At 48.4% G+C, this 26,938-nt stretch overlaps 1 protein-coding gene across 2 annotated transcripts; it reads right to left on the reverse strand.

Annotated features, from left to right (window-relative positions):
* Nucleotides 1–26,938, reverse strand: Ptdss2 (phosphatidylserine synthase 2). Of its 2 annotated transcripts, XM_005064221.4 has the most exons (12): nucleotides 26,475–26,938; nucleotides 22,583–22,684; nucleotides 12,620–12,702; nucleotides 8,871–8,938; nucleotides 4,430–4,564; nucleotides 3,954–4,004; nucleotides 3,326–3,439; nucleotides 3,120–3,238; nucleotides 1,656–1,770; nucleotides 1,422–1,567; nucleotides 1,133–1,318; nucleotides 1–849 (listed from the first exon to the last, which is right to left on the reverse strand). In XM_005064221.4, exons 1-12 carry the CDS (start codon nucleotides 26,921–26,923, stop codon nucleotides 660–662), a joined length of 1,758 nt encoding a protein of 585 aa, XP_005064278.2. In that variant the 5' UTR covers nucleotides 26,924–26,938; the 3' UTR covers nucleotides 1–659. The 2 variants fall into 2 exon arrangements, with proteins under 2 accessions (XP_005064278.2, XP_040607591.1); XM_040751657.1 differs by lacking the exons at nucleotides 8,871–8,938; nucleotides 12,620–12,702; nucleotides 22,583–22,684; nucleotides 26,475–26,938 and adding an exon at nucleotides 7,438–7,456.

Here is a 26,938-nt window from a genome sequence, read left to right on the forward strand (position 1 = left end):
CACCTTCATCATCATCATTTTATTTGTTCTGTTTGCTCAAGAATACGACTATAAGTCAGGGAGCCATGGTGACAACACAACCCTAGCACCTGGGGTACAAGTCTCCAAGGTGGACTCTCTGACTTGATATCCCTCAAGAGACCCATCTGGTGACCTCCCTCCATTACACATCCTTCAGCTTAGAGCCCTGGTTAAAGGAAGGCTCCAAAGGAAACGGCTCAGTACTGACTCCAGACCCACCACTTTGCAGCCATCTTGGTGTTATAACATCCTTCACTTCAGCTGCTGCAAGTTGGGTGGGGCAACAGGGTCTCGTGGAGCTTCTGTTTGCCCCACAGAGGGTAGAGAAAGAGTACTGACATGCCTCTCCTGGCCTGTGCTGAGACCGAACACAAGAGAGACCATGGGCCAGTGCCTTGGCTGACCAGGTAGGACAGGGTAGGACCCTTGTTCTAGAGCAAGCTCCAGGCTCCACTGGTCAGCTCACAGCCCTGGAGACGTGTCAGGAGCCAGTATGTGCACACACCTACCTGCACACAAACGTACTCGGGTGCCCCTGGTGGAGTTGGGAATGGCCCCCCACCTCCTCTGAAGCAGGGAGCATAAGGACGGGAGAAATGGGACAGCCCTGTGGCACAAGGCCAGTGAAGAGGGAGAGGTCATGAAGCAGCTGAGGCCCCCTCCTGCTCAGCAGGTACACTGTCATTGGTGGTCCCCTCTTCCTCTGCAGTTCCAGTCCCTAGCAGGTCATCATCCGGCCCCGAGTGCCCATCCCCATTGTTGATGGCTCTGCCCTGGTGACTCTGCTGCTTCTGCCGCCGGGTCTCCTTGTACCTCATGGTGATGTCCCTGTGGGGCAGCAAAGCCACCTCACCATCTATCCCTGCAGCAGCCCCCAGCACATGCCCCAGACACCTGGACACCTTTGCTCTGCAAGAGGCCACAATTCTAGGGATGGCTGAGTAGAACTTAAGTTGAAGTGTGAGCTATAGGCAAGGCAGGCCACCAAGACTCAAAGAATACTGGGTAGGGCCAAGGCAACTAGAGTCACAAGACAAGGGTGGGGAATGATGGAGGGGGAAGTCAGCACTCATAATAAAGCCTGATGGCCTGGGGTCCCACCCCCACTCACCGCAGGAAGAAGCGCCAGACAGTCCACGTAAGCACCAGGATGGAGCCAAGAGTCCAGCACTGGGAGATGTAGAAGGGCAGTGACAGGGTGAGCGTGTGCGGGTCATACTTCACCACGATGAGTAGCTCTGTGACTGTGATGGCTGCCACCAGCCAGGCCTGCTGGCCCAGCTTCCTGTGGGGCTTCCTGCAGAGAGGCAGCAGCTGCCTGGCTTGCTCAGCACCCCAAATGCCCTTGGGACTCCCAGGTTCCGGCCTCCCACCCCCTAGGCCTTATGGACGGCCCTCACAGTTCATCCATGAAGTCATAGATCTCACGCATGGCCACACCACCCACGTTCACGAAGAAGACCAGCCGCAGGAGGACCAGGTAGTGTTCAGGGGGCATCCACAGCACAAACTTCAAGTAGAATGTGTTCAGCTCTGCCAGCAGGAACTAGAGGATGGGAGAAGGTCAGTTCGTCAGTTGAGAACTAACCATTGGTGGTGTGTGGATACACAGTCACCAGGCTGCTGGGACTTACCACCAAGATGATGCCACATACGGCCAGCCAACGGTGCAGGCTGGAGGCTGGCTTCCACTCAAAGCGTACCCAGCTGTAGGGCGTGAACTGAAAGGCAATCCTCTTCATCTTGCCCCTGGGAACCAGAGAGCCAGGAGCCTGAGGACAACGGCCAGGTCACAGAGCTACTGCCAGAACTTGTGAGTCAGTGCACGTTGCCCTCCTCAGCAGACACAAGGCTCTGTGCTGTTCAAAATCCCACAGCTACAGAGGGAGCTACTTGCATGTCTGAGGCACCCAGACAGGAGGGGAACCTCATTCCTTATTGTCCCCAGGTATTTTTCTCTTTTGCTGTGCCAGGGACCAGGGTTTCAATCTTCTTGTCCTCTACCTCTACAGTGCTGGGACTATCTAGAGCTCTTTCTCTTTTTTATTTTATTTTATTCAGGTTCTCTGTTATGTAGCTCTGGCTGTCCTGGAACCTGCTATATAGACCAGGCTGACCTAGAACTCACAGAGATCTATCTTCCTGCCTCTGCCTCCCAAGTGCTGGGATTAATGGCATGCACTACCTCACCTTTGTTGTTGAGACAAGGTCTTAACTATGTAGACTAGGCTGGCTTCCAATTCAAAGAAATCTTCCTGCCTTCCTGGGATTAAAGGTGTGTGCCACTATGCCTGGCTTGAAATGAGGTTTCATGTAGCTAAGGCCAGCTAGCCTCAAACTTACTATATACCTGAGGTTGACTGTGAATTCCTGGTCTCCTTTACCACGAAAGTGCTGGGATTACCACACACTTGGTTTATGTGGTTTTGGGGTTTGAACCCAGGGCTTCAGTTATGCTAGGTAAGCACTCTACTGAGCTGAGCTATTACCTCAGCCCCTACTTCTTCTTGGTTTTGAGACACACTGGATTGCCTAGACTAGCCTCAAACTTCTGTGCTGAAGCAATGGAATCTGCTGGTATCATTTCTTTTTCTTTTCTTTCTTTCTTTCTTTCTTTGGTTTTTTGAGACAGGGTTTCTCTGTGTAGCTTTGGAGCCTATCCTGGTACTCGCTCTGTAGACCAGGCTGGCCTTGAACTCACAGAGATTCACCTGCCTCTGCCTCCCAAATTCTGGGACTAAAGGCATGTACCACTATCGCCTGGCTTATCACTAATTTTTCTTAAATATCATAAGTAGCAGAGAAACTGGGTATAGGGGTACACACTAGTACTCCCAAGAGTTGGGAGGTGGGGCAAGAGTCACTCTAGATGACAGTTTGAAGCTAACTTGAGCTGTATGAGAGAGAGGTGGACTGAACAGGCCCACAGCCTCTTGAGAGAAGCAGGCCAGGGGGCCCAATGGAGGAGTAACAGTTGACTCTACCACTCTAATTTCTGAAGGACAAAGACCCATCTTGCTTGCCCCCTCCTGAGCAGTGAGGCCTTGTGCTTGGGGGCCCAATGTTCTGTGGTTCCCTCTACAACCCCCAAAATGTACTTGTAGGTTGGAATGTTCCAGAGGCCCTGCCACTTATATGTCTTCAAGGACAGCCACTCAAGGGTCTTCATGCCACAGTAGATGCCCAGCCCGTTGCAGATGAGTACGTCCATGATCCACTGGGTCAGGAAAGGAGAGGGTTAGCTAAGGGGCCTGAGACGACAGGCCCAGGCCCACCCAGGCTGAGCCTTGTCCACTGTACCTACATGATCCCACCAGCACTCGCTGAAGTTGGGCAGCTGGTGCTCCAGGCTGTACTCCAGGAACTCAAACATCACGCTGATGATCATGCACATCCACCAGTCACGGATCATGAGGGTCTGTGAGGTGCCAGAAAGCACCCCATCAGGCTTTGCCGTTCACTCCCTAGACTGTACCCTTCAAATAATCCCTACCCCCAGCCTCCAGCCTGTCCCTGGTATGTGTAGTAGATTGCAGCTGCCCTTCTAACTGTAAGATTGCCAGTCAATGTGGAGGGGCCCAGTGGTTTGGCATTGAGCTCTGACAGGAGGCCTGGTCAAGCTGTGTACTGTGTGACTGACAGGCAGCACTGTTGTGGGGTGTACCAGGACCCCAGGCTGACCTGGGCTGTCTGCCTTGCCATCTCCCTCATTTCCTTTTTCTAACTGGCCACAGAGATGGGAGCAGGGCACAGATCTGAGCAGCAGGGTCAGCACTAGCACTTGAGTCCCACTGAGAAACCTAGATGCTTCCAGGATTGTACATACTCTCCAGGATGGCAACGCTTCCTCACCAGGGCTCACCCACCTGGTGGAACATGGAGGAAGGGGAACTAGAGAGAACCAGGGTGTCAGGCCAGCTAGGTCACCCTACCTTCAGATACCAGCCAATGAAGTGTGCAGGAACAAAGCCATCCAGCTTGTCCTGTAGGTAACAAGAATGTGACCCTGAGGCACAGCTCCCACCTCAGGCAGCCCCTCCCTCAGACAGTCTCCTTCCCTGTGGTATCTTGGGCAAGTCTCCAGAGAGCATACAACCTCGTGCTGTGCAGAGGCCCAGAACCACTCCCCTCCCCGTCACATCCCTCCAGGCTAATGCCAAGTCAGAGTCTGGCAAGCATGTTGCTGTGTGGACCTCTTCAGATGACCACGCTGGCAACAGAGGCAGGATGCCTCTCTGCTGGATCCTCATCTAACATGAACAGGGCCATGGGCTTGGACCCCACGTACAGAGCCATAGCACACTGCCCCGAAGGAGCCTGAGGAAAAGCAAGAGGGTACCCTGTCTGATCCCATAAACACAGGACAGTCCTGGGGCTTCTGCAGCCCTGCAGTTGAGAACACCCCTACCCAGATGTTGTGGAAGGGGTCAGTCTTGTTGTCAGCATCATAGATGAGGCAGTTGCCCCCGTAGTCCCTCTCAGGCAACGGGACTCCCAGCCTGGGATCCACATACTTCAGAAACTGCCGGCCATCCTGGACTGTCTGCAAGCAGAGCCATTAGTGTGGTCAGGCTTAGCAGGGCAGCCTGGATGGAGGAGTCCATGGTGTGCCCTCCATCTTGGTCAGCATGTCACAGGGACAGCAGCCCTTCCACTCCAGCTAGAGCTGGAGACCTGGGGGCACCTTGCGTCCCAGTGAGCCATCAAGGCACAAATGCCAGCCCCCTACAACACTCTCCCAGGGGACACAGGACTAGATCCCTATCCAGAAGAGGTAGGTAGCCCTGCACTGCTGCCTTTCCACACACAGTCCAGGGCCACGCCCAAGGCCACTCTGCCATAATCCTATCCTTCTGGATATGCAGCAGCTGACAAGAGCTCTGCTCTCTCAGTGGAGGAAGCACTTTAGGACGTGAAAGAGGAGGGCCCCTGGAGCAAACCACAAGCTAGGACCAAGAGGAGGCTCAAAGGCCCAGAGGGCAAATGACAGAGGCCCAGCACAGACAGGAGAGGAAGGAAAGGAGAACAGACTGGCCAGCTGTGTGTCTAGCCCCTGACCTGAAGTCAGGGGTCTACCTGTTCCTAGTGCAGAGACTCCACAGGTGGCCATCTTGGTAATGCCGTGTGTACTGGAAGCTAGTAAGACTTGAGGACATGTTGAAGCAAGAATGTTCCTGAAACCACCTTCCAGTGTAGGCCCTGAGGCCTCAAATGAAGTCAGAAAAGGTGAGTTCTGGGCTTGGCACAAGTTTAGGATCAAGGGGTGTATCTGTTTCTAGGTTTAAAATGTCTGTTGCCCTGATCACCATACAGAAACCCTATGACCCCATGGCACTCTTGTAGAGGGCAGGTGGACAGGAGGGAAGAGCCAGACTGCAGAAGGACCTTCAAGATAGAGCACTAAAACTGATATGATCACAGCAATGTGCCTCACACAGGGCCCACACAAATGGAGCTGCTTTCTGTAGTTGAGTACTGGTCACTTGACCAGCAAACCCAGTGCCCAGACTGGAGTCTCTTAAGACTGTCCTCCATCCTCCAGGGAAGGAATGGGACACCAGGGAAAAGGCAGATTCCAGGGTTCAGATGGGGGTACAGACAACTGGAGCATCCTATGGTATGAATCAGGAAGGGCCTCAACAAACAAACAAACAAATGCCCTAAGAGCCCCTAAAGAAGGGGTGTGTCAAACAAGACAGAAACTAAAGGAGAGCTGCCAATGGCCTAAAGAACTTCAGTAAAAAAATGTAAAAGCAGCATTTGAGTACAACCCGGAACAAAGTAACTTTGAGACACACTGATCCCAACAAATTATTAGATAGTTAACACATGGTGGAAAAGAGATGCGTTTCCTTAAGGGGAATTCCAATAACAGAGACACAACCTGAGGCAGAACAACTAAAGTTCCACCTCCTCCCCCCACGTGGCAGCACACAGAAACTTCTAGAGTGCAGACAGAGACAGGCAGTAAAGGGAACCATATGGAGGGGACACTGAAAGGCGTTGCATAGCCACAATCAAGATCAGTTTTCCCTGCTGAAGCCTCATTTGGATGGCATATACCTTAACCCTGGTCAGATCCTAAGAAATACATCAGACAAATTCAAATGAACTCTGATGCCAAAGCCAGAAAAAACAGTTCCAGGAAATCAAAGACATGTGTCTTGTGGATATAGATACAAAGACCCAAAATACTAGGAGGCTGAATTCAAGCTACAGACAGAGTCATACACCATCACCTCATTTCAGGAATACATCGTAGATTCCAGTAAGAAAATCATGACAGGTATGGTGGTGCACACCTATGACCAAAGCACTCTAGAAATGTAAGCAGGAGGACTACTGCAAGCTCAGGGCCAGCCTGGGCTATGCAACAAGACCCTGTCTCAAAAGCAAAGCAGAACAGAACACCCCAAATGAACCACATTTTAAAAATTAATCAATATAGGGCTAGAGAGATGGCTCAGAGGTTAAGAGAACTGGCTGCTTTTCCAGAGGTTCTGAGTTCAATTCCCAGCAACCACATGGTGGCTTACAATAATCTATAATGAGATCTGGTGCTCTCTTCTGGCCTGCAGGCACACATGCAGGCAGAACACTATACATATTAAAAAAATCTGAAAAAAAATCAATATAAATACCATCATCAATAAAGGAAAAAACTCACACAATCATCTCACTTAATACAGAAAATACATACAATAAAATCTAATATCCTAAAATCTAATAATAACCAGTTACTACTGAACTGCTTCCACTTGCTGAAGACTTCTGGGAAAAGTCAGAGCTCTCAGTACTGTCAGGACAGAAAGGCTAGCTACTCCTCTAAGATCAAGAGCCAGGTAAGGTGCCCATGCTTGCACTCAATATATTCCTGGAGGCCCAGCTGGAGAAGTAGGAAAGAGTAGGAAACAGAAGGCACCAGACAGCAAAGAAGAGTTACACACATGGCCTACACAGGACCTGTTTTCTGTAGTTAAGTACTGGGACACCTGACCAGCAAACCCAGTTTTCAGACTGCGGTCTCAGGAAAGGAGCAGGGCGCTAGAGAAAAGGCAGACGGCAGGAAGTAGAAAGTGACAAATCCTACACAAGTACGGGAGCTAATAGGTTCAGAAAGGACACAGGGCACACACGAGTCAACATGAAAATGAACTGCATTTCTACATACAACAAGCAATCCAAAACAAAACTGAGAAACAATTCCACTTAATAAAACATCAAAATGAGTAAAACATTTGGGAACAGTTTAATAAAGGAAGTATAAACCTACACTATGAAAACTAGAAAGCATAGTAGGAAGAAATTAAGGACCTATAAATAGTAAGATATCACATGTTCATGGATCGCAAGACTTAATAAAGTTGGGATGGCAATATTCTAAACTGATTGATGCAACCCCTGTCAGCATCTCACCTGCCAGGGTTGGGGTGTGGCTCACTAGTAGAGCTTGCCTAGCGTGCAGGAGGCCTGGGTTCCATCCCCAGCACTGCAAAGAAAGAAAAGGAAATCTCACAGGCTCTTTTACACAGCTGGAAAGTGACTCTATCATTTGTCTGGAAATGGAGATCAGCTGACACAGGACAATCTTGAAAGAGAAGAACAAAGTGTGGAAGGCTGCATTGCCACCTGACCAATCAATCATACACCCACCAGCCTCTGCAGAGCTGCCAGCCCATGAGAAGCAAGATCAGTCTGAGAACTACACAGTCCCGAGAAGCCCAGAAGATGTGAACCTAGGAGTGCTGTGGTATTTTCAAGTGGACCCCTGGCAGGAGGAACACAAAAGCAAGCAATGCCACTTTACACCCATTAGGATCTAAGTCCATTCGCCAGCAGCAATCCCACCTTTGAGCACTCACACAACAGAACTGAAAGGAAGGGGCTAAAGCAGCAGGAATTCTAAGTCCGTGCTGGTAGGATGCAAGACGGCAGTCATGCTGGAGGGCAAGCAACCAGCAGCTCCTCAAACCACTCAAGTGTGACGTGACCAGTGAGACCACCACAGCCTGTCAAGGACAGAAACAGAAGTCTGTGTCCATACAAGGCCTGACAGGAGTATTGAGAGCAGCTTGATTCACAGCAGCTCCAAATGGGAAACCAAAGGCCTCTTAGGTCTGCTGAGTGGGCAAAATGACACCCTGAAATGTCTTCCAGCCACAGGAAGAGGCACTGTGCCGATGATACAGCTGGGTGGACCTCAGAGGTACACTATGGAGTACTAAGGGTTCACATGGTCTACTGTGTAGCTCTACTCACAGACTGTTCTGAGGCAGGTCTTGACAGACGGCAGGTAGGGTAGAAGAGACTATCAAGGGATTAGAGAGAGTTTTCTGGCTGCTACTAGGATGTTTGTATACGCACAGGGACTCGGCCCTGAATAACTGCCACAGATGGCACAATAATAAACCTGGTCACTCACTCATGAAGCTCAGAGTTCAATGAGTGAACCATTAGTGAACACACAATGTAACACTCCATCCCCACCCACCCCCTGGTGAGTTGCCAGCCCCACCAGCTCTGTGAGTCCCAGGTAGGCCAAAGTTCCTAAAGCTGTAGCTAGTCGGCTACAGGCCAGAGGCAAACCAGCTCAACTGCGCACGCATTTCCTGTCTTGAAATCAGATGAGCTATCTTCTCCATGTGTGTCCCTGTTTGTATACTGAACATAGCAGCAGCCTGTGCCTGCACCCACACTAAGACAGCCCTCTATACATGCCCTCCTTAGTGAGACAGTTTGTGTCTACTATGATGGTCCAGCCTGGCTTCTCGCCAGGACTCTGGGGACTGACAATTCACAGCCTCCTCTAGTAGCTATTCCTATTTTATCAACCAAGAAAAGCTGCTTACCTGGAAGAGGATGAAGATGAGAAACAACTCGTAGACCACACTAACACACAGCCAAAACCGCCAGTAAGCTACAACAAGATAACAGCAATGTCAGGGGCTCTGTTCTGGGGCTCTAGGCCCCACCCAGCCCCAGGAGGTTCTTGATCACAGGCAGTATTTTTCTGGGGGGTACTTAGGTGTCCTTTGTAGAATCTTTAGAAGCAAGGCCTAAATGAATTCTCTGAACCATTTCCTCTACTCCAGTCCTGGGGATTGTTCACTAGGTACAGAGGAGGCCTGTAACCCTGGGCAGAAGCGGTGATGGCAGGCAGCATCCTGTTCTCGTAGGTACCACTCAAGATGCTGACCAGCACCAGCTTCTGCTGGGCACCCTTTTCAGAGACGAAAACCTGTTCAATTTTTTTTTTAATCAGGAATGAGTAAAGTTTTAGTCTTCATTTATTTAGGAAGGTGCTTTAACACAAATGTATCAGTAGACCTCTGATACTACAACACCCTCCATCCTCAACAGCACCACAGTATTGAAGAGCCGGGGAGGATCTGTGGGTTCAGGGTGTGTGACCTATCTACTTGGTTGAGAATGACCAACCCAGATAGGAAACATGGTGTGGGAAGCTCTTAATGGATCTGCTCATGTTACTCTGGGATACAGATGGAGGTTGTGAATGTTCTTCACACCTGAAGTTGGGGACAGTCTAGAGATACAAGGGCAGCAGAGGGAGACAAGATGAGCTATACCACTGGAGTTTGTGTAGTGGGGGAGAGGTCTCCTTAAAAGAGGCAGACACCTAAAGCCACATAGTCCAACAGGAACCACCACCACCCCTTTCTAAAAAGTTTTTTGAGACAGGGTTCCTCTGTGTAGCCCTGGCTGTCCTGGAACTCCCTTTGTAGATCAGGCTGGCCTTGAACTCACAGAGATTCGCCTGTCTCTGCCTCCCAAGTGCTGTGATTAAAGGCTGTGCCACCACCGCCCAGCCCAACAGGAACGTCTTATGTCTGAGGCTGACATTATCTTTTCACTATTGCTGTTTCCTGCCTTTCTCATCTTTTCAAGGAAGAGCCCAAATCAGAAGTTAAACCACCTGAATCATTGCCTCCTTTAGGCCCATCTCTAAATATCCAGCTGCCTTTACACCCTCCCCCAAATTCCCTGACCTCGGGGTGTGGTGGTTTTGATGCCAGTGGCCCTTGTCTACCCAAATACAAAATATGAGAAGGAACACAGGCAGTTTAGCAGTGCTTGGGATGACATCTGAACCCTAGCTTTGGACACAGCCACAGATAAAAGAATCAGGTAAGGGGCTGGGGCTGTAGTTCAGTGAGTTCAGTGGTGGTACACTTGTCTAGTATGCATGAGACCCAGGGTTAAGCTCCAAGCACTGCACACAGACAAAACAGAAACAGAAAAATTGAACCAAGGAAGGAGGCTGTTTTAAAAGAACCAAGACTGTTTCAAGGTGTCCACTTGGAATCATAGCCAATTAGTTTCCAAATAAAGCAACTCCCCAGACAGGTCAGCCGAAACCTCATTTTGCTGCTCTAATGAGGCCAGACAAGTAATGGCCCCAGCTGCGGCAGCCTGACTGCCTAAGTGCAGGTCAGGAGGCAGAGTGGAGGGCAGAGCCTGTGGGAAGCCCTCCTGGAGAGGAACACATCTGGGCTGTCCCTCCCATGGTGCTCCTTGTTGATGTCTCACTTAGCTATATCACATGCCTTTTGACTGGAGGCTCTGAGGGTTCCACGCTCAGTATAGTGACAAAAAGTGAGATGGGAGGTGGCTGAGGACAGACTTATTACATAAATTTGACAAAGAATGGTGAAGACGCCTGGAGCTTATACAAAGCTACTACACTGGAAGGAAAGGCAGAGCAAAGCTCTCAAAGTAACTCATAAGTGAGCATGCATGTTAAGAGAGGACTCCTGGGTATGGTAACACATGCCTTTAAATCTCAGCACTTGGGAGACAGAGACAGGCAGATATCTGAGTTGAAGACCAGTCTGGTCTACAAGGATGAGTTCTGGGCAGCCGGGGCTACACAGTCAGACCCTGCCAAAAAACAAACAAACAAAAAAATCAACAACAAAAAAAAAAAAAAAAAAGAAAAGAAAAGAAAATGAAAAAAAGAGGGAGAGAAACAACATCCAAGTACTGGGAGCTAGAGCAGCAGTCACTTAACTCAGAGTCCAGTGGGAGTCTCTGAAAGCTCTCAACCATTTCAGACATGGTGACTTGTGCTTGCCAGGGTATAGGGCTTATGTCACTGGAATAGAGAACCTGCATATCCCACAGACACTTCCAGTGTCCAGCTTGGTCCCATCTGTCATGTTCACTGAGATGTGGCATCTAAGAGAGAGGAAGTATGCCTTACTGGATGGGCTTACAGTCCTCTTCTTCCAAACACAGGACAAGCACTTAGCAATCAGTCCCATTCCCTTTTCATATGTAGTTTTATTGTAACACAGAAATGTGTACAGCTTTTTTGTTTGCTTGTTTTTGTTTTTCGAGACACCTTTTCTCTGTATTGGTTTGGAGGTTGTCCTGGAACTCTCTCGGTAGACCAGGGTGGCCTTGAACTCACAGAGATCCGCCTGCCTCTACCTCCCGAGTGCTGGGATTAAAGGCATGAGCTACCAACACCTGGCCAATGTGTACAACTTTAACACATGAAACTGAGTATCTTTCCTTTCCAGTGAAAACCAAGTGTGTGTGTGTGTGATAAAAATTAAATTACAAAATAGAGAATGTCAACCCCAAATACAATTCTATAGTTTTTGTGGATTTTCCCACTGTGTGATCATTAGGAGAGAAACTTATTTCAGAAGTGGCCATCTGAAAACATCACAATTAAACATGTCAAAGCAGAAACCATGCTACTAAAATGAACTGGGCACTTTTTAATTGCTAGGCTGCTCTGCAGCTCTGCTGCAAACCCTACTGAGGCAAGGCTGGATAGGCTCAGAGGGCAGAGGCCTTAGGCTACAAGGCCACTCAATAATCTTGCAGCAATCACAGACCACACAGACTACTCAGATCTCAAATCTCAAGACTGTCTAATTTATAAAACAATACAAAAGCAACAACAACAAAAACCCACAAACAATACCTAGGAAAACCAGCAGTGCTGTGGTGCTCGCTTGTGGCCCTAGTATTCAGGAAGGGAGGCAAGGAGATTCCTTGAATCCAGGAATTTGAGAATAGACTGAGAAATAGTGAGACCCTCAAAAATAAGTAAATAAATAAATGTACACAACACATTCACATTTAAGTGTTTATTTTTTTAAATGCCTAAAAATAGTTTCTGTATTTCCACAGTTTATACTCCCACTGAGACAGAAAAGAAACATGTTTCTAAATATATGCTAAGGTCCTTAAATTACACCAACCAAGTTGTGGCCTCATTTGAGCTCTGGCCAACTGAGGTTCACAGGAGGTGACTCAAAGCCATGGATTTGTCAGGACTTGGGGAAGGAGTGATGGAAATAGCACCCAACAGCTACCCCTAGGTCTCCACCCCTCCTATGATCCCAGGGCACCCTGGTCTGCAGGAACAAGGTGAGAGAGCCTTAGGACAAGTGAGGGACAAGTGGAGGAGGCATAGGCAGCTCTCCCTGCCATGGAGGTAGTAGCAGCCACAGGAGGAGCTGGCAGAGGGGGACAGAACATTCACATCCAGCAGCACAGACACAACAGCTGCTCAGAACAGAAGGGCTAGGTGGCACATACAGAGAAAGAAATAGCGAGTTACCTGGATGAGGTCTGGAAAATGGCCCGTCTTTGGCTTGTGTGACTCCAAAACATAAGAAAACCAAAATACTGGCCACAATACCTCTGCAAATAAAGAACAAACAGCCCCTCAGTGTGTGCAAGTTTCTTCCAGGCGGAGGTAGGAGGCAGCAGGGACCCCAGAGGACACCCATGTTAGGCCAGTCCCTGGAATGCAGGAGTAGCCCACAACTCAGACTGGCAGCTACCAGGCAGGAGGCTGATCCACAATGGCTCGCTCTACCTCAACAGCCCACAAGCGCCACCTCTCAGATGTCCTTGTGTTAGGTTTCTCATGTCATTTATAGTGCCAGCACTCATCCACCTGGACACATGATGATTAGACCCCATAAAGTCCCTGAAAAATGGCAGGATCTAATGGCTATCTGATAGCACAGGTCCAACAGGTCTTCCAGAGTTTTCGTCCTTTTGAGTCACCACCTCCAGCACCAATGAGCTCTTGGAAGTATAAGATGGAAAAATAAGTGTGATACCTACGTGTAGAACAAACATTGAAAACAGCACAGGATGCAGAAGCATTGACCCCATAAGCCAAGGCTGTTCTGCAGTAGGGACAGCCCAGGGCTCTCAGTTGAGACTGCAGCTGTGAGGCCATGGTCCCTGCTAAGGACTGGCTTGGCTCAGTGTTCACAGGGTTACCAGTCCCACCCAGCTCTGCTCTTGCTGTGTACCCAGCATCCTGACACCCTAGCTAATCAAGGTGGCCAGCACAAGTAAGGAAAACTGTACTGCAGTCCTCCAAGGCACATGTGACTCTCTGGATTACTTTCCTACCTGGTTCTACACCACTGCTCAGGAACAGAGCCCTCATTGCTTAGCTCTACAGGGAGGAATCACAGAAGCACTAGCAAGAAAGATAGCAGGTGGAGAAGGAACTTTGAAGTGATACCTCAAGCAAGACACAGCCTGATTTAGCTGCTTTCCAGCACAGACTGCTACACTATTAGGTGAAGGACAGTTAACAGCTCTCATTCCCCAGCCAGGCAGGCAGTGGTGGCACACACCTTTAATCGGGGGGGGCCGCACATGAGACGGGACCGCATGGTGCAGAGGCAGGCAGATCTCTGTGAGTTTGAAGCCAGCCTGATCTTCAAATTGAGTTCCAGGACATCCAGAGTTGTAACATAGAGAAACCCTGTCTAGAAAAACAAAATTCTCACTCCCAAAAGGACAGAAATAAAAAAGATCATGACGAAGTGATGCCACTGCTCTGCTTACCTGAGACAAGCCTGTGTCACACCCATCTGGCGCCATCAGTGTGTCTCAAGGACACAGTTACCCTGTAGTGCAAAGCAACACATAGCCATGTAGGCTGGGTGGTAAGGGAACTTGACCACGGCTACAAGGCCCATGTGAATAATCATTTATAAGGCTGAGTTGTAAGAAGTACCTAAGTACTTCAAAGTATATCAGCTGAGCAGAGATAGCATAAAAGGAAAACATATGCCTTCCAGGTAAAGTTCACACTTTCCCCTATTTCTTCAGCTCCCTCTAAAGCCCTCCTCGGCCCCAGGTGTCTATGCAGGGACCCACACAATGGGTCTTCACATCTCTTTAGGCTCCTCAGGTGGTGACTCAGAACTGCTCAGCTTGGTTGAAGACTTCCCTGCTGCTTTCCTCACAGTAAGAATATGGCTGTGAGCTGGGTGTTGGTGGCACACGCTTTTAATCCCAGCACTCGGGAGGTAGAGGCAGGCGGATCTTTGTGAGTTCGAGACCAGCCTGGTCTACAGAGTGAGTTCCAGGACAGCCTCCAAAGCCACAGAGAAACCCTGTCTCGAAAAACCAAAAAAAAAAAAAAAAAAAAAAAAAGAAAAGAATATGGCTGTGGACTTGAGGAGGAAGGGCCAGGGGGCAAACAAACACCCCTTGGCCACCAACTATAGTCTTCATTGTCAACCTGGTCTGTTTCTTAGGACCCTGAGCATGGCTCTTCTCTACTACAGAACAATTCTCCACCCCCTTGACAGCTCTGGGGAAGGAGCAGGAAAGGTACAGGGCTTACAGCTTCCTCAGGTAGTCTGTTCACATGGACTCTTCTTCGTGGAAACCAGGCCTCTTGTCCCTGTTTATTGATTTAATCACTCATCTCACCATGGATTTCTCGATATGATACTTCGTTTTGTTTGGGTAATGTTCTAACATCACTTTACTGATTCTATAGCTCAGTTTTTTGGGTTTTGGTTGTGTCGTGGTTGTCTGTCTCCTGCCTCGCAAGACAAAGTTTCTGTATGTAGTCCTGGCTGTTATGGAGCTCACTTTGTAGATCAGGCTGGCTTCGAACTCAGAGATCTGACTGCCTCTGCCTCTGAGTGCTAGAATTAAAGCAATACCACCACAAAATTCTTTTAAAAAAGAAAACATTTTTTTCATTTGTTTTGGTGTACACCTTTAATCCCAGCACTTGGGAGGTAGAAACAGGTGGATTTCTGTGAGTTCAAAGTCAGCCTGGTCTACAGAGCGAGTTCCAGAACAGCCAAGGCTACACAGAGGAAGAAGCCCTGTCTCAAAACCTATCCTCCACCCCCAAAAGAAAACATCTGAAAACAAACCACATCTACACTGAACATGTATAGACCTTTTCCTTGTCATTGTCCATCATGCACTAAGCCAGCTCTGTATGTAGCAGCTTCATTTCATATTAGCCAGTACATGCAGTTTAGAGATGATTTTAGTAAATGAGAAATATATGTGGCTATATACTGATAACACTGTATGTAAAGAATTTGAGTGTTCATACACATCTTAGGAGAAGCCTAAAAAACCAACACTCCACAGATACCTGGGTAATAGGTAATAGGTATCTGTGGATATAGGTTGGTGAAGGCAAGTATATGGCATTCTCTGAACTCAGAGCCTAAAGCTAGCCCTACCCTAGTGGCAACAAGTACACCTAGCACCCAGATCTTGACTTGTGGTATTCTTCAGTGAGAGACCCAGACTCCAGGAAGTCCACTGTAATGCCAGGCAGAAAAGGCTCCAAATGGGTCTACAGGTTCCTGTTGTGTCTGAAACTCAGAAAAGCCCACAGTGTTCTCAGGTTGTTTCACAGCAATGGCCTCAGTCAAAACTAAGCAACAAGCCAGGCAGTGGTGGTGCACGCCTTTGATACCAGCACGAAGGAGGCAAAGGCAGGCGGATTTCTGAGTTCAAGGCCAGCCTGGTCTATAGAAAGAGTTCCAGGACAGCCAAGGTTATACAAAGAAACCCTGTCTTGAAAAACAAACACAAACAAAATTACTTACTTCTATATGCATAGGTATTTAGCTCACATGAATGTCTGTACTGTATGTATGCAGTGTCTATAGAACCCAGAAGAAGGAATTAGAACTGGAGTTACAGACAGCTGTGAGTTGCCATATAGGTGCTGAGAATTGAACCTGGGTCCTTTGGGAGAGTAGCCTGTGCTCTTACCCACTAAGCCATCTCTCCAGTCCCGTTTCAATTGTTTTCAATGTTTGGTTGAACCCTCAAGAAATGAAGCTGGTGGATATGGGAGGCTGAAGTATTATATATAACATATACTTCTACTTGTAACCACCTGTATCTGTATTGAGCTAAATCTGAGTTTGTTTCTGATGTTTCACAGTGGGGACAATTCTATCTGTCCTTGGTGACCTAAAAACTCTGCTGGTTTCTGGCATCTGTCACATGATCAAAGGCACTGTACAGGTACCCAATGGCTCAGCTGTCAGCCAGTACACTGGCTCTTGCCATCTTTCTGCCACTGTTCTCATAGCACTTCAGGAGTCTCAGTGTATCTATAGATTCTCTTCTCAGTATGCCTTTCTTCTTAGGGTCCTAGCTGCCATCTAAGGTGTGTGTGTGTGTGTGTGTGTGTGTGTGTGGCACTTGGAATTGAACCCAGAGCCTTGACAATGCAAAACAAATGCTCTACCATTGACCTCACCCTTAGAAGCCTGATGCTGGACCACATGTAAATTTAGTGGAATTAGAGAGATAGCTCAGAGATTAGGAGCACTGACTGCTCTTCCAGAGGTTCTGAGTTCAATTCCCAGTAACCACATGGTGGCTCACAACCACCTGTAATGAGATCTGGTGCCCTCTTCTGGCCTGCAGGCATACATGCAGACAGAATACCATATACATAATAAATAAATATATCTTTAAAAAAAAGTATGATTGTCCAGGACTGGGGTTTGATTTCCAGCACCCACAAGACAGCTTACAAACATCTTCAACTTCAGATCCAGGAGATCTGTCATAAGCACCAGACACTCAAATGGTACACAAACAAAATACCCATACACATAAAATTGAGAGACAGAGAGAGAGAGAGACAGAGAGAGAGAGAGAGACAGAGACAGAGAGACAGAGATTAGTTCTTTTGAGAGCATTTTTTAAGACAGGGTTTCTCTGTATTGTTTTGGAGCCTGTCCTGGAACTAGCTCGGTAGATCAGGCTGGTCTTGAACTCACAGAGATCCACCTGTCTCTGCCTCCCGAGTGCTGGGATTAAAGGTGTGTGCCACCAATGCCCAGCTTGAGAGATTAAGTTCTCTAAACTGCTTTCCAATGTAGACAGGCCACTCTGCATTACTACTAGTAATGAATGAGCTGTTGTTTCAAATCCTTATCAGTTTTTACATTTCAGTTCCCCTTGCAGGTGTGTGGTGACATCTCACAGTTTTAAGTCAGAGATACCCTGTGATGTTGGGATGTCAAGTGGTGGACATTTCATATGCTGTTTCCCTGTTTCCTCCTTGGGAACAATCTAGGTAGGTAGGTAGGTAGGTAGGTAGGTAGGTAGGTAGGTAGGTAGTTATTTTGTCATTCAGGCCAGGGTTTCTCTGTGTAGCCCTGGCTGTCCTGGAACTCACTTTGTAGACCAGACTGGCCTCTTGAACTCATTGAGATCCACTTTCCTCTGTTTCCTGAGTGCTTAATTTTTATTACCTTTAATTATGTGTGTGTATGTATGGAGAATGTGCACATAAGTGCAGGTGCTGAGAAGGTGTTAGATTCCCCAAAGTTGGAGTTATAGACGGTTATGGACCACTAGCAGTGGGTGCTAAGAACTGACCTTGGTTCCCCTGCAAGAACAGTGTACACTCTCAACAGCTGAGCCATCGCTCTAGCCCTCTGTCCAGGTCTTCTACCTCTGACTCAGGTCTTTACCTTACATTTTTGTGAACAGATTTATCATGCTGTCCAGACTGGTCTCTTATTCATGGGTTCAAGTAATCTCCTGTCTCAGTCTCCAGAGTAGCTGGGAGTACATATGTGTATCAACAAATTTTAATTGTGTTTGCCCTTTTAAAAATGTGGGTTGGTGCCGGGCGTTGGTGGCACACGCCTTTAATCCCAGCACTCGGGAGGCAGAGGCAGGCGGATCTCTGTGAGTTCGAGGCCAGCCTGGTCTACAGAGTGAGTTCCAGGACAGCCTCCAAAGCCACAGAGAAACCCTGTCTTGAAAAACCAAAAAAAAAAAAAAAAAAAAAAAAAAAAAGTGGGTTGGTTTTTGTTTTGTTTTTTGAGAAAAGAGGCAAGATCTTGCTATGCAGCCCAGACTGGCCTTGAATTTAAGGTTCTTCTACTTCCAGCTCCTGAGTTCTAAGATTATATATAGGTGTGTGCTTTTACAGTGTACAATTTTTATAATTGTAAATGGGATGGGCATTTCACTGAGGTGCGAGAACTTGAAGTGTCCCCAGGTCACCACACACACATATCATAAGCATCTGTGTGGCATAACACCCGGTCCTGACGGTCCACAAAGACACACATCCACTGTTGTGGAGAAGAAGCCAGACACAGAAAAGTAACACAGTAGCTCCACTCATGGGCCAGCAGCAGGTACACAGGTGTGTGTGCCTCAACTTACCAAGCTGAAACTTTATTAGAAATGCATTATAGGTCAATAAGGTTGTTTGGAGAAGAAAAAACTATACAGTGGTCTGTGCCTGGAGTCCTGACTCTTCAGGAGGCTGAGGCAAAAGGAGTACTTGAACCTGGAGTTCAAAAACAGACTAGCAGCTGGGCATAGTAAAGCACGCCTATAATCCCAACACTCAGGAGGCAGAGGTAAGTGGATCTCTGTGAGTTTGAGATCGGCCTGGTGCATATAGTGAATTCCAGGACAGCCAGAGACCCTGTCTGAAACACCACCACCACCACCACCACCACCACCACACACACACACACACACACACACACACACACACACACACACACACAATCCCAAAACCAAAAAACCCAGACCAGCAATACAGTGGCCCGCTCCCCCTTGTCTCAAAAACAATGATACACAAGTTGAAATTAAAGACTTTCCAAAAAGAGTGGGAGAGATGGCATAGTAGTTGAAAGCACTGGCTGCTCTTGTAGAGGACCTGGGTTCAGTTCCCAGCACCCATAGCAGACAGCTCATACTGCCTGTAACTCTAGCTCCAAAGGATCCAATGTCCTCTGATATCCGTGGGCACTTATATACACAGAGTACACATAACTCACACAGGCATTCAGATATACACACAAAAAATTAAGTAAATCTTGCCAGGTGTTGGTGGCACAGCCCTTTAATCCCAGCACTCGGGAGGCAGAGGCAGGCGGGTCTCTGTGAGTTCAAAGCTAGACTGGTCTACAAAGCGAGCTCCAGGACAGGCTCCAAAGCTACAGAGAAACCCTGTCTTGAAAAATCAAACAAACAAAACAAAAAAATTAGATAAATCTTTAGAAAAAATTTTAAAAATAGCCAGGTGCACACCTTCCTTTAATCCCAGGACTCAGACTCAGAGGCAGACAGATCTCTGAGTTCAAGACCAGCCTGATCTATAGAGCAAGTTCCAGAACAGCTAGGGTTATACAGAAAAACCTTGTCTTGAAAAACAAAACAAGAAAAATGTTAAAAATAAATCTTGGGGGTCCTGGAGAAATGGCTCAGTGGTTAAGAGCACTGATTGTTCTTTCAGAGGAAGAGGCCATTCCTGGGGATCTGACAGCCGCACATAGACATACATGAAAGCAAAAATACCAGTGCATATACAATAACAAATAAATTATAATAAACAAACAAACCTTGGAGAGCTGAAGACAGCTCAGAGGTTAAGAGCATTTGTTGCTCTTACAGAGGCCCTAGACTCAGATTCCAGCACCCATAAGGCAACTCACAGCTGTCTACAGCTCCAGGGGATTCAACACCTTTTTCTGGCTTCTGAGGACACTCACTTACCTATACGAACACGCACATTCACATAAATAAAAATAATTTTTGAGTGAAAAATAAGTCTTGGGGTTGTGTCTTTGTGGTAGAGTGTTAGCTTGGCATATGTCAGGGTCTGATTCCATCCACAACACCACAAAAGTTATAAACTATTTTCTATAGGGTGGGGTGAGATGGCTCAGCAGGTAACATGCCTGTCACTAAGCCTGGCAGTTTGAGTTCAATCCCTGGGATCTTCATGGTAGAAGGAGAAAATTAACTCCCATAGGTTGTCCTCTGACACTTGTGCATGTGTGTACTGTACACACTTGAACACTCATATACATGCACCCAAGTAAAATAAATGTAGTGAAAAAATATTTGACACATGAAGTCTACCCTAAGGGCATAAGAAAACTCCCACATATTCCCAGGGAGGAGAAAATAGCAGATTTCAGGTTCTTTCAGAAGAATTACAGGCCAGCAATTCAGTTGCCTTCATGCTCTTAAAGAAGAAAGGGAGACAAAGAACATGAGGAATGGGTGTCCAGTGTCCCCTGGAGGAGCAGTGAGGCAGCTCCGCTGAGGTCGGGGCTGGAGGAAGTGGCCTCACCCACACAGGTCCACAGGCCACGCTCCTTAAGCTTGGGGGTCCAGGTTCTTGGACTCTCCAGGGTCTGGGTCACCTAATATTGACAGCAGGAACAACATAATGGGTGGACAACAGCTCTGTAACTGCTCTGGCAGGTGCTTGGTGACCATTCCAGGACACCTTTGCACACTCCCGCTCTTCAGAGCCAAGCTTGCTCTTCCTTGAGACAACTCTTTTCATCAGATCTGGGCATCTTTAACTAATTTTACTTCTCATGTAGGTAACTCTTTTTGGGAGTGTAGTGTGTGGTGCTAAGGATTAAGCCCTAAGCCCCTAAGTCATACATTCAGCCCACGGAGAATACCTTCTGAGATGTAGCCATATCCCATCTCTTTGGACTTGAGGAAACCTTGCAGATGCTACTGACCCTCCATGCCCAGGTACACAGAGATAGATTCAAAGAAACCTGGCAGAACCAAACCCAGTTCTTTTCCAGGGTCTCACTATGTAGCAATAGCTTTCCTGGAACTCTCGCTACAAACTCATAGAGATCTGTTTGCTCTGCTTTCCAGTGCCAGAAAAGTATGCACCACCATGTCCTTTTTGATTGTTTTTTTTTGAGACAGGGTCTCACATAGCCCAGGCTAGTCTTGAACTAACTATGTAGCCAAGATTAGCCTTGAACTCCTGATCCTTCTGCCTCTGTTTCCCAAGTGCTAGGTTTACATGTATGAGCAATCATACCTAGCTAGGATTAGTTCTACTTGAAAATTCCCTGAGCAGGTGTACGTACAACCAAGAGTCTACTGTCTCCATACCCCAGGGGCTAGTGTATGCAGATGGCCCCTCTGCTAGGACCAGGACAAGAAGGGCAAAACAGACTCTACCTAGTGGCACAAGTTCCTTTCTCAGTATTAGCTCATCTCCTTAAGAGCATGCTGAGCTTACAGGCCTAGCCTGGGACTTAAAGAGTATGATGGCAGCCTTTCCAAGAAAGGAGGGGACACAGACAGGTCTGTAGATGAGAATAAGCAGGAAGGGCCAGTACAGGCCCAGCTAAACATGATGGACTAGAGAAGGGCTGGTGGGGCTGGAATCAAGTCATCCCAAGGTCAGAAAAAATGAGCAAACTCCTAAGAGGCTGACTGTGAGTTGGAAGTTACTAAATAGTAAAGAAAACTCACAAAGAATGGGCCAGGAACAGCTGGGAAAACAGCTAGAGAGAAGGTACCTGTATTGCTCAAGAAAGGGGCAGACAGAAGCCTGTGGGTCCCACAGCCCAACAGCAATGTTTTATCAGAAGAACCCAAGGGCAAAAGCTCCATTACAAGGTTCATTGTTGGTGGCTCTACATCCCAGATAGGCTGGGTATCCTTATGTCACTCCCACAGGCCCACAGATATTGGAGAGGAGAGAATGACCACATCCACATTTTCACACCATGTTCACTGTTACGCCTTTCAATCTTATAGCAAAGTACTAGAACTTCCAATTTTCAAAAACAAAATTTTGGCCTAGATGTGTCAGGAGCATGGAGGTTCCGCAAGCCTGGGGGACAAGCAACCAAGGTGGCCGTGAGACCTCAATAGGTTTCTCACATCTCCCTGTGCCTCTGTCTCTGTCCCTACTACACCCTCTCTGGTCTCCTCTGTAGCTCCCCCAGAGCAAGCAGAACCTGTGTAGTGATAATAACTGACTTTCCTTGCCAGGTAGCATCCCAGGGCAGACACCCAGGCTAGAGAATTAGAGGAGCAATAGAAATCTGTCAACCCTCTGGAGCAACCTGTCCCTGTTTGCTAGGGACTGGCCCCAGAACCTGGCAATGCAGCAAGGATAGTGCTTGTGACCTGCCTGCTCTGGATAATCCTGAGAAGCAAGGTCACAGGTGGTCATCGAATGTCCACCTGGCCTCTTATATCGTTTGTTTAAATATTTAGAAAGCGCTGGTATCAACACCACCATAGAAGCATACCAGCTAGGGGGATCACCCGGAAGGCTGCTGCTAAACATTTGTATCACTTGAAAGGTGATGTGTACACAGGGTCCTGGGCAAGAAACACTACTCAGCTCCAAGAGAAGGTGGAGGAACTAGTCACTTAAACACACTAGGAAAGTTTAGAGCCTGAGCTGACTACAGCACCACTAAACACATACCCTCCGCACACAAGCAGTTACCTCTTAGTGTTGTAGGCTGTATCCTGAGGGGTTTCTTCCAGAAGAGTCACATAGCCCAATGAACAGGTGAGGATGAACAGCACAGTTAAGGTGTGGGCACGCCTGAATCCAAAACACACACACAGGTAGTGTCAGAGCAGACAGAGGGTCACCAAGGATACCTACCTACCCAGCACAGAAGAGGGCCTGGCCTGCACTTCTGAGCTGGCTGGCCACTCCCATGGATACCACAGGGGTTGGAGTGTACTGCCTATAGCGCAGGTAGATATGGTCACATTACTAACCCAAGTTACACATCCAGTACTGAGGACCAAGCCTATGGCCTTACATATGCCAGACAAGTATTCTACCAGCCCTTTTCCAAAGACCTTAAAAAAAATACAACAACTCCTTGGTTACTTTACTGTTACTTTTTACTAGAATACTACCTTCTCATAGTTTTTGAAGTAGCCAGTAAGCTGAGGGCATCCTTGACTTTTTTGTTGTTGTTGTTGTTTTGTTTTTCAAGACAGGGTTTCTCTGTATAACAGCCCCGGCTGTCCTGGAACTCAATTCATAGATCAGGTTGGCCTCAAACTCACAGAGATCCACATGTCTCTGTCACCCAAGTGCTGGGATTAAAGGCATACACCACTACTGCCCGGCTGGGAGTATTATCTTTTATTTCTCTTAAATATACCATGAGTATCTGAAAAATAAATATCACCTTTCCCTGAGGTAAATGTTCACCCTATCATTCATGTAGTTACTAAGTACCTAGCCTCCCCTAGCCTGGAAAAAGTGAAGCAGCAGGTAGACTTCAGAATGTTTCAATCAATGGTTGAATGGTTGATCTACATTGCTGCACCCAGGCTAGCTCACAACACACACACACACACACACACACACACACACACACACACACACACACACAAACCCCATTACAATTCCAAAGGCAGGCCACCTTCCCCTTCCAGAATGTCAGCTTTGTATAATGGTGCATCCTACTCCTCCCTGGTGTGGGCAGACACTGGGATGGACTGGGTCCCATGACTAGAACCAGCATGAGAGCTGACCTATGTAAATCTTGGGACTTCGGTCACCATATGGGGCAAGCATGAGGACAAACTGGTTCCTTGCTATGAGTGGAAAATACCCAGTTGTTGTTCCTCCCTAGAGATGACCATGCTCCTCATGCTGAGTGGGTAGGAAGGCAGCCCTGCCAGAACCAACCAGGGAAACACGAAGGCGTTGCCAAGAAAGGGACAGGGCCTGCCCCAGGTCTGCAAGAGGCTCCTAGCCTGTTACACTGGCCTTCCTGGCCTGCTGGTCTGATAACTAAAAAGGTATGAATTGTCAAATCATGTTTGCTAGATGTGGACAAACCTAGGCAAGCCCGAGCCCACAGTGACTGATTACCCGAACGCACCTAAAGCTGTAGAAATAAAGAACTACTGAGGATGTACTGGTGATGTCTGCCCCGACTCACCTACAAGGCTCACTAAAGGCTCCAAGCTCTAAGATCCCTGGGTCACTGCATGCACACACATGGTACACATACACATATGCAGGCAAAACATTAATATACAAAAGATAAAATTTTAAATAAGTCAGTTCCAGGATTGTGCTAGAGTCTGAGCTCTTGTTTAGTTTCCTGATATATCCCCTAAGATAGTAATGGCACTCAGTAGAGGTCTCCAAAATACACTGAAGAATGACTGGATGAATATAAAACAAGAAAGGAAGCCGGGCGTTGGTGGCACACACCTTTAGTCCCAGCACTTGGGAGGCAGAGGCAGGCGGATCTCTGTGAGTTCCAGACCAGCCTGGTCTACCGAGCGAGTTCCAGGACTAGCTCCATAGCTACTGAGAAATCCTGTCTTGAAAAACCAAAACCAAAAACCAAAAACAAACAAGAAAGGAAAGCCTACTCCTCCAGAATTCTCTGTGGCCATCAGCTGTATTGGGGTAGGGTGGTGCCTCTCTCCTGCCCAAGCATGGTGGGGGCTACCTGACAGAAAATGATATTGAAATGTCCACTTGTGTAATTTATGGCCCATCATGAAATAAGGCCAATTAGAGTCTTTTATTTAAGCAGGAGACCAAAAGTAGGCTCCTGCCACAAAGAACTCTTGGCCCTAAAGGCAAAACAGAGTTTATAAAAACAAAAACCAGGTGTGGGCCAGGGATTTCACAAGCATCATTTCCCTGCAAGGGAAGAGGAGCCCTTTGTCCTGTCAGGAAGGATGTGATGGAGATGGTGTGGAATCAATCATGGGGTTAGAGACCATGTGTCCTGTCAAGGAGGATGAGGCATGGGGTCAGTCCTGAGGTCAGTTACGGGGTCAGGACAGCCTGATTTCTTCTAGGTCATTTCAACATCCAAAGGACCTCAAAGGTCAGAGAAGTCCACTGGCACTAGCTCTGGCTCCTTACCCCACAACCTCAATTGCTCCATGTGTCCCTCCCCCATACCACCCCCACCCCCCCATAGCTTCACTATGTAGTTCTGGCTGTCCCAGAGCCCACTATGCAGACCAGCTGGTCTCAAACTCACAGAGATTCACCTCGCTCTGCCTCCTGAGGGCTGGCATTGCTTCTCTCCCTTCTAATGTTTTCACAGTCACCAGAGAGCATCACATTGAAAAGAAGTGCTGGCTGGACCCCCTTGCAGAAGCTGTCCATAACCCGGGAAAGGTGCTAATAATACAAGGTCCAGATGCAAAGCTATCTCCTACACCCACCCACTTTCCTGCTGCTCCAACTGTATCTCACCAGAGCCTCAGCTACCACTCCCACTTGCAAGCCAGAGATACAGGCCAGCATACGACAGAGTCCCTCAGGGAACCCTATCTATGTGATGGCACCTTCTCCTGAACTGTCCAATCACTTTTAGACCGGGCTTCTCTCACTCTGACTAAATGTGCTGTCAGCACTACCACTGCTCTTGTTCTCTCTAAGCTACTTCCACTTAGCACCCCCAGAAGGAATGCATTTGTCTCCGTGCACTTGGGTCCCATTTGTCTACAGGACCCACCCTGGGACTCCAATATTGCATTGGTGGGTGGAAACAGCCACCTGAGGAAAGGTCGAACTTCCAGGCAGTGATGTTGCACGCCTTTAGTTCCAGGACTCAAGAGGCAGAGGCAGGTGTATCTCTGTGAGTTCGAGGCCAGCCTGGTCTACAGAGTGAGTTCCTGGACAGCCAGAACATGTTTTACACAGAGAAACCCTGGCTCAAACACAGAAAAACCCTGTCTGGAAACACACACACACACACACACACATACACACACACACACACACACACACACACACACACACACACACACGCATGCACACAGCAAAACCATTCCTTTCATGAAGCATGCTCTCTGGTTCATGAGTTTTGTCATTTTTCACAAATGAGGAAGGGTGAAGGGCTGGATCAAGGTCATGGGATCACACGTTAGACTGGTCAGTCAGGGCGGTGGCATGGCCCTTCTAAGGAACAAAGCACCTGAAATTCCTAGGCACTCATTCCACTAAAGGTAGAGGGGGCAACCCGACCCCTCAGGCCACTAAAAGGGGTGGCAATGAACAAAACCTAGCACACAGATATGCCATATCCATCAGGCCAGCTCAGGACAATGCCACCGGGGTGGAGCAGGGGACACCAACTGTCCAATGGAGAGGAAACCTGAATGTCACTAATATGTGGTGGTGAGGCTTTCCAGAGCGCATCCTGGGGCTCCCCCGACCCGAAAAACACTCGCCATCTCACACGCAGACGACCACGAGAAGGTTCCACCGACTTGCCGGCCGCTGAGCCCTGCTGCGGCGCTTCCCCCGACTGATCCCGGCCCCTAGAGTCCTCGATTCCAACCCAAACTGCCTGTGCCAAGCCCGGACCCCGACGCGTGGAGCACCTCACCAAAAAAATGTGTTGGTGCCATCGTCGTAGACCTCAGACTCGGTGCTGCGGCGGCCCTCGAGCAGCGGCGACCCGGACCCCGAGCCTCCGGCGACTCTGCGCTCGGCCTTCCGCATGGCGCCGGCCTGCGCAGCCCGCCAGGTTGCGGGCGGCGGGCAGGGGTCGCACAGCCGCCCGGCGGGGTCTCCGCGGGAGTGGGGCGGGGCCGTGAAGCATTGTGGGACGCGTAGTGCGCGCCGAGCCGCAGGGCATGCTGGGCGCTGGCGGCCCTGGTCCTGAGCGGCTAGCCGGGAGGGACGCGGTTCGGTTGCTAGGAGACCGGCCGCAAGCTCCTCCAGCCTACGAGACGGTTCTAGGTGGCAGTGGCTGGGTGTTGATAGAGTTCCAAAGACAGGTGCCTGGGAACCCAAAGAGAGAATCAGCTTAAGCTGCTGTGTTGGCCGTAGCATACTGAGCACTCGGGA

The sequence above is a fragment of the Mesocricetus auratus genome, unplaced genomic scaffold, assembly GCF_017639785.1.
Source record: "Mesocricetus auratus isolate SY011 unplaced genomic scaffold, BCM_Maur_2.0 Super-Scaffold_4256, whole genome shotgun sequence".
Taxonomy (NCBI): Eukaryota; Metazoa; Chordata; class Mammalia; order Rodentia; family Cricetidae; genus Mesocricetus; species Mesocricetus auratus.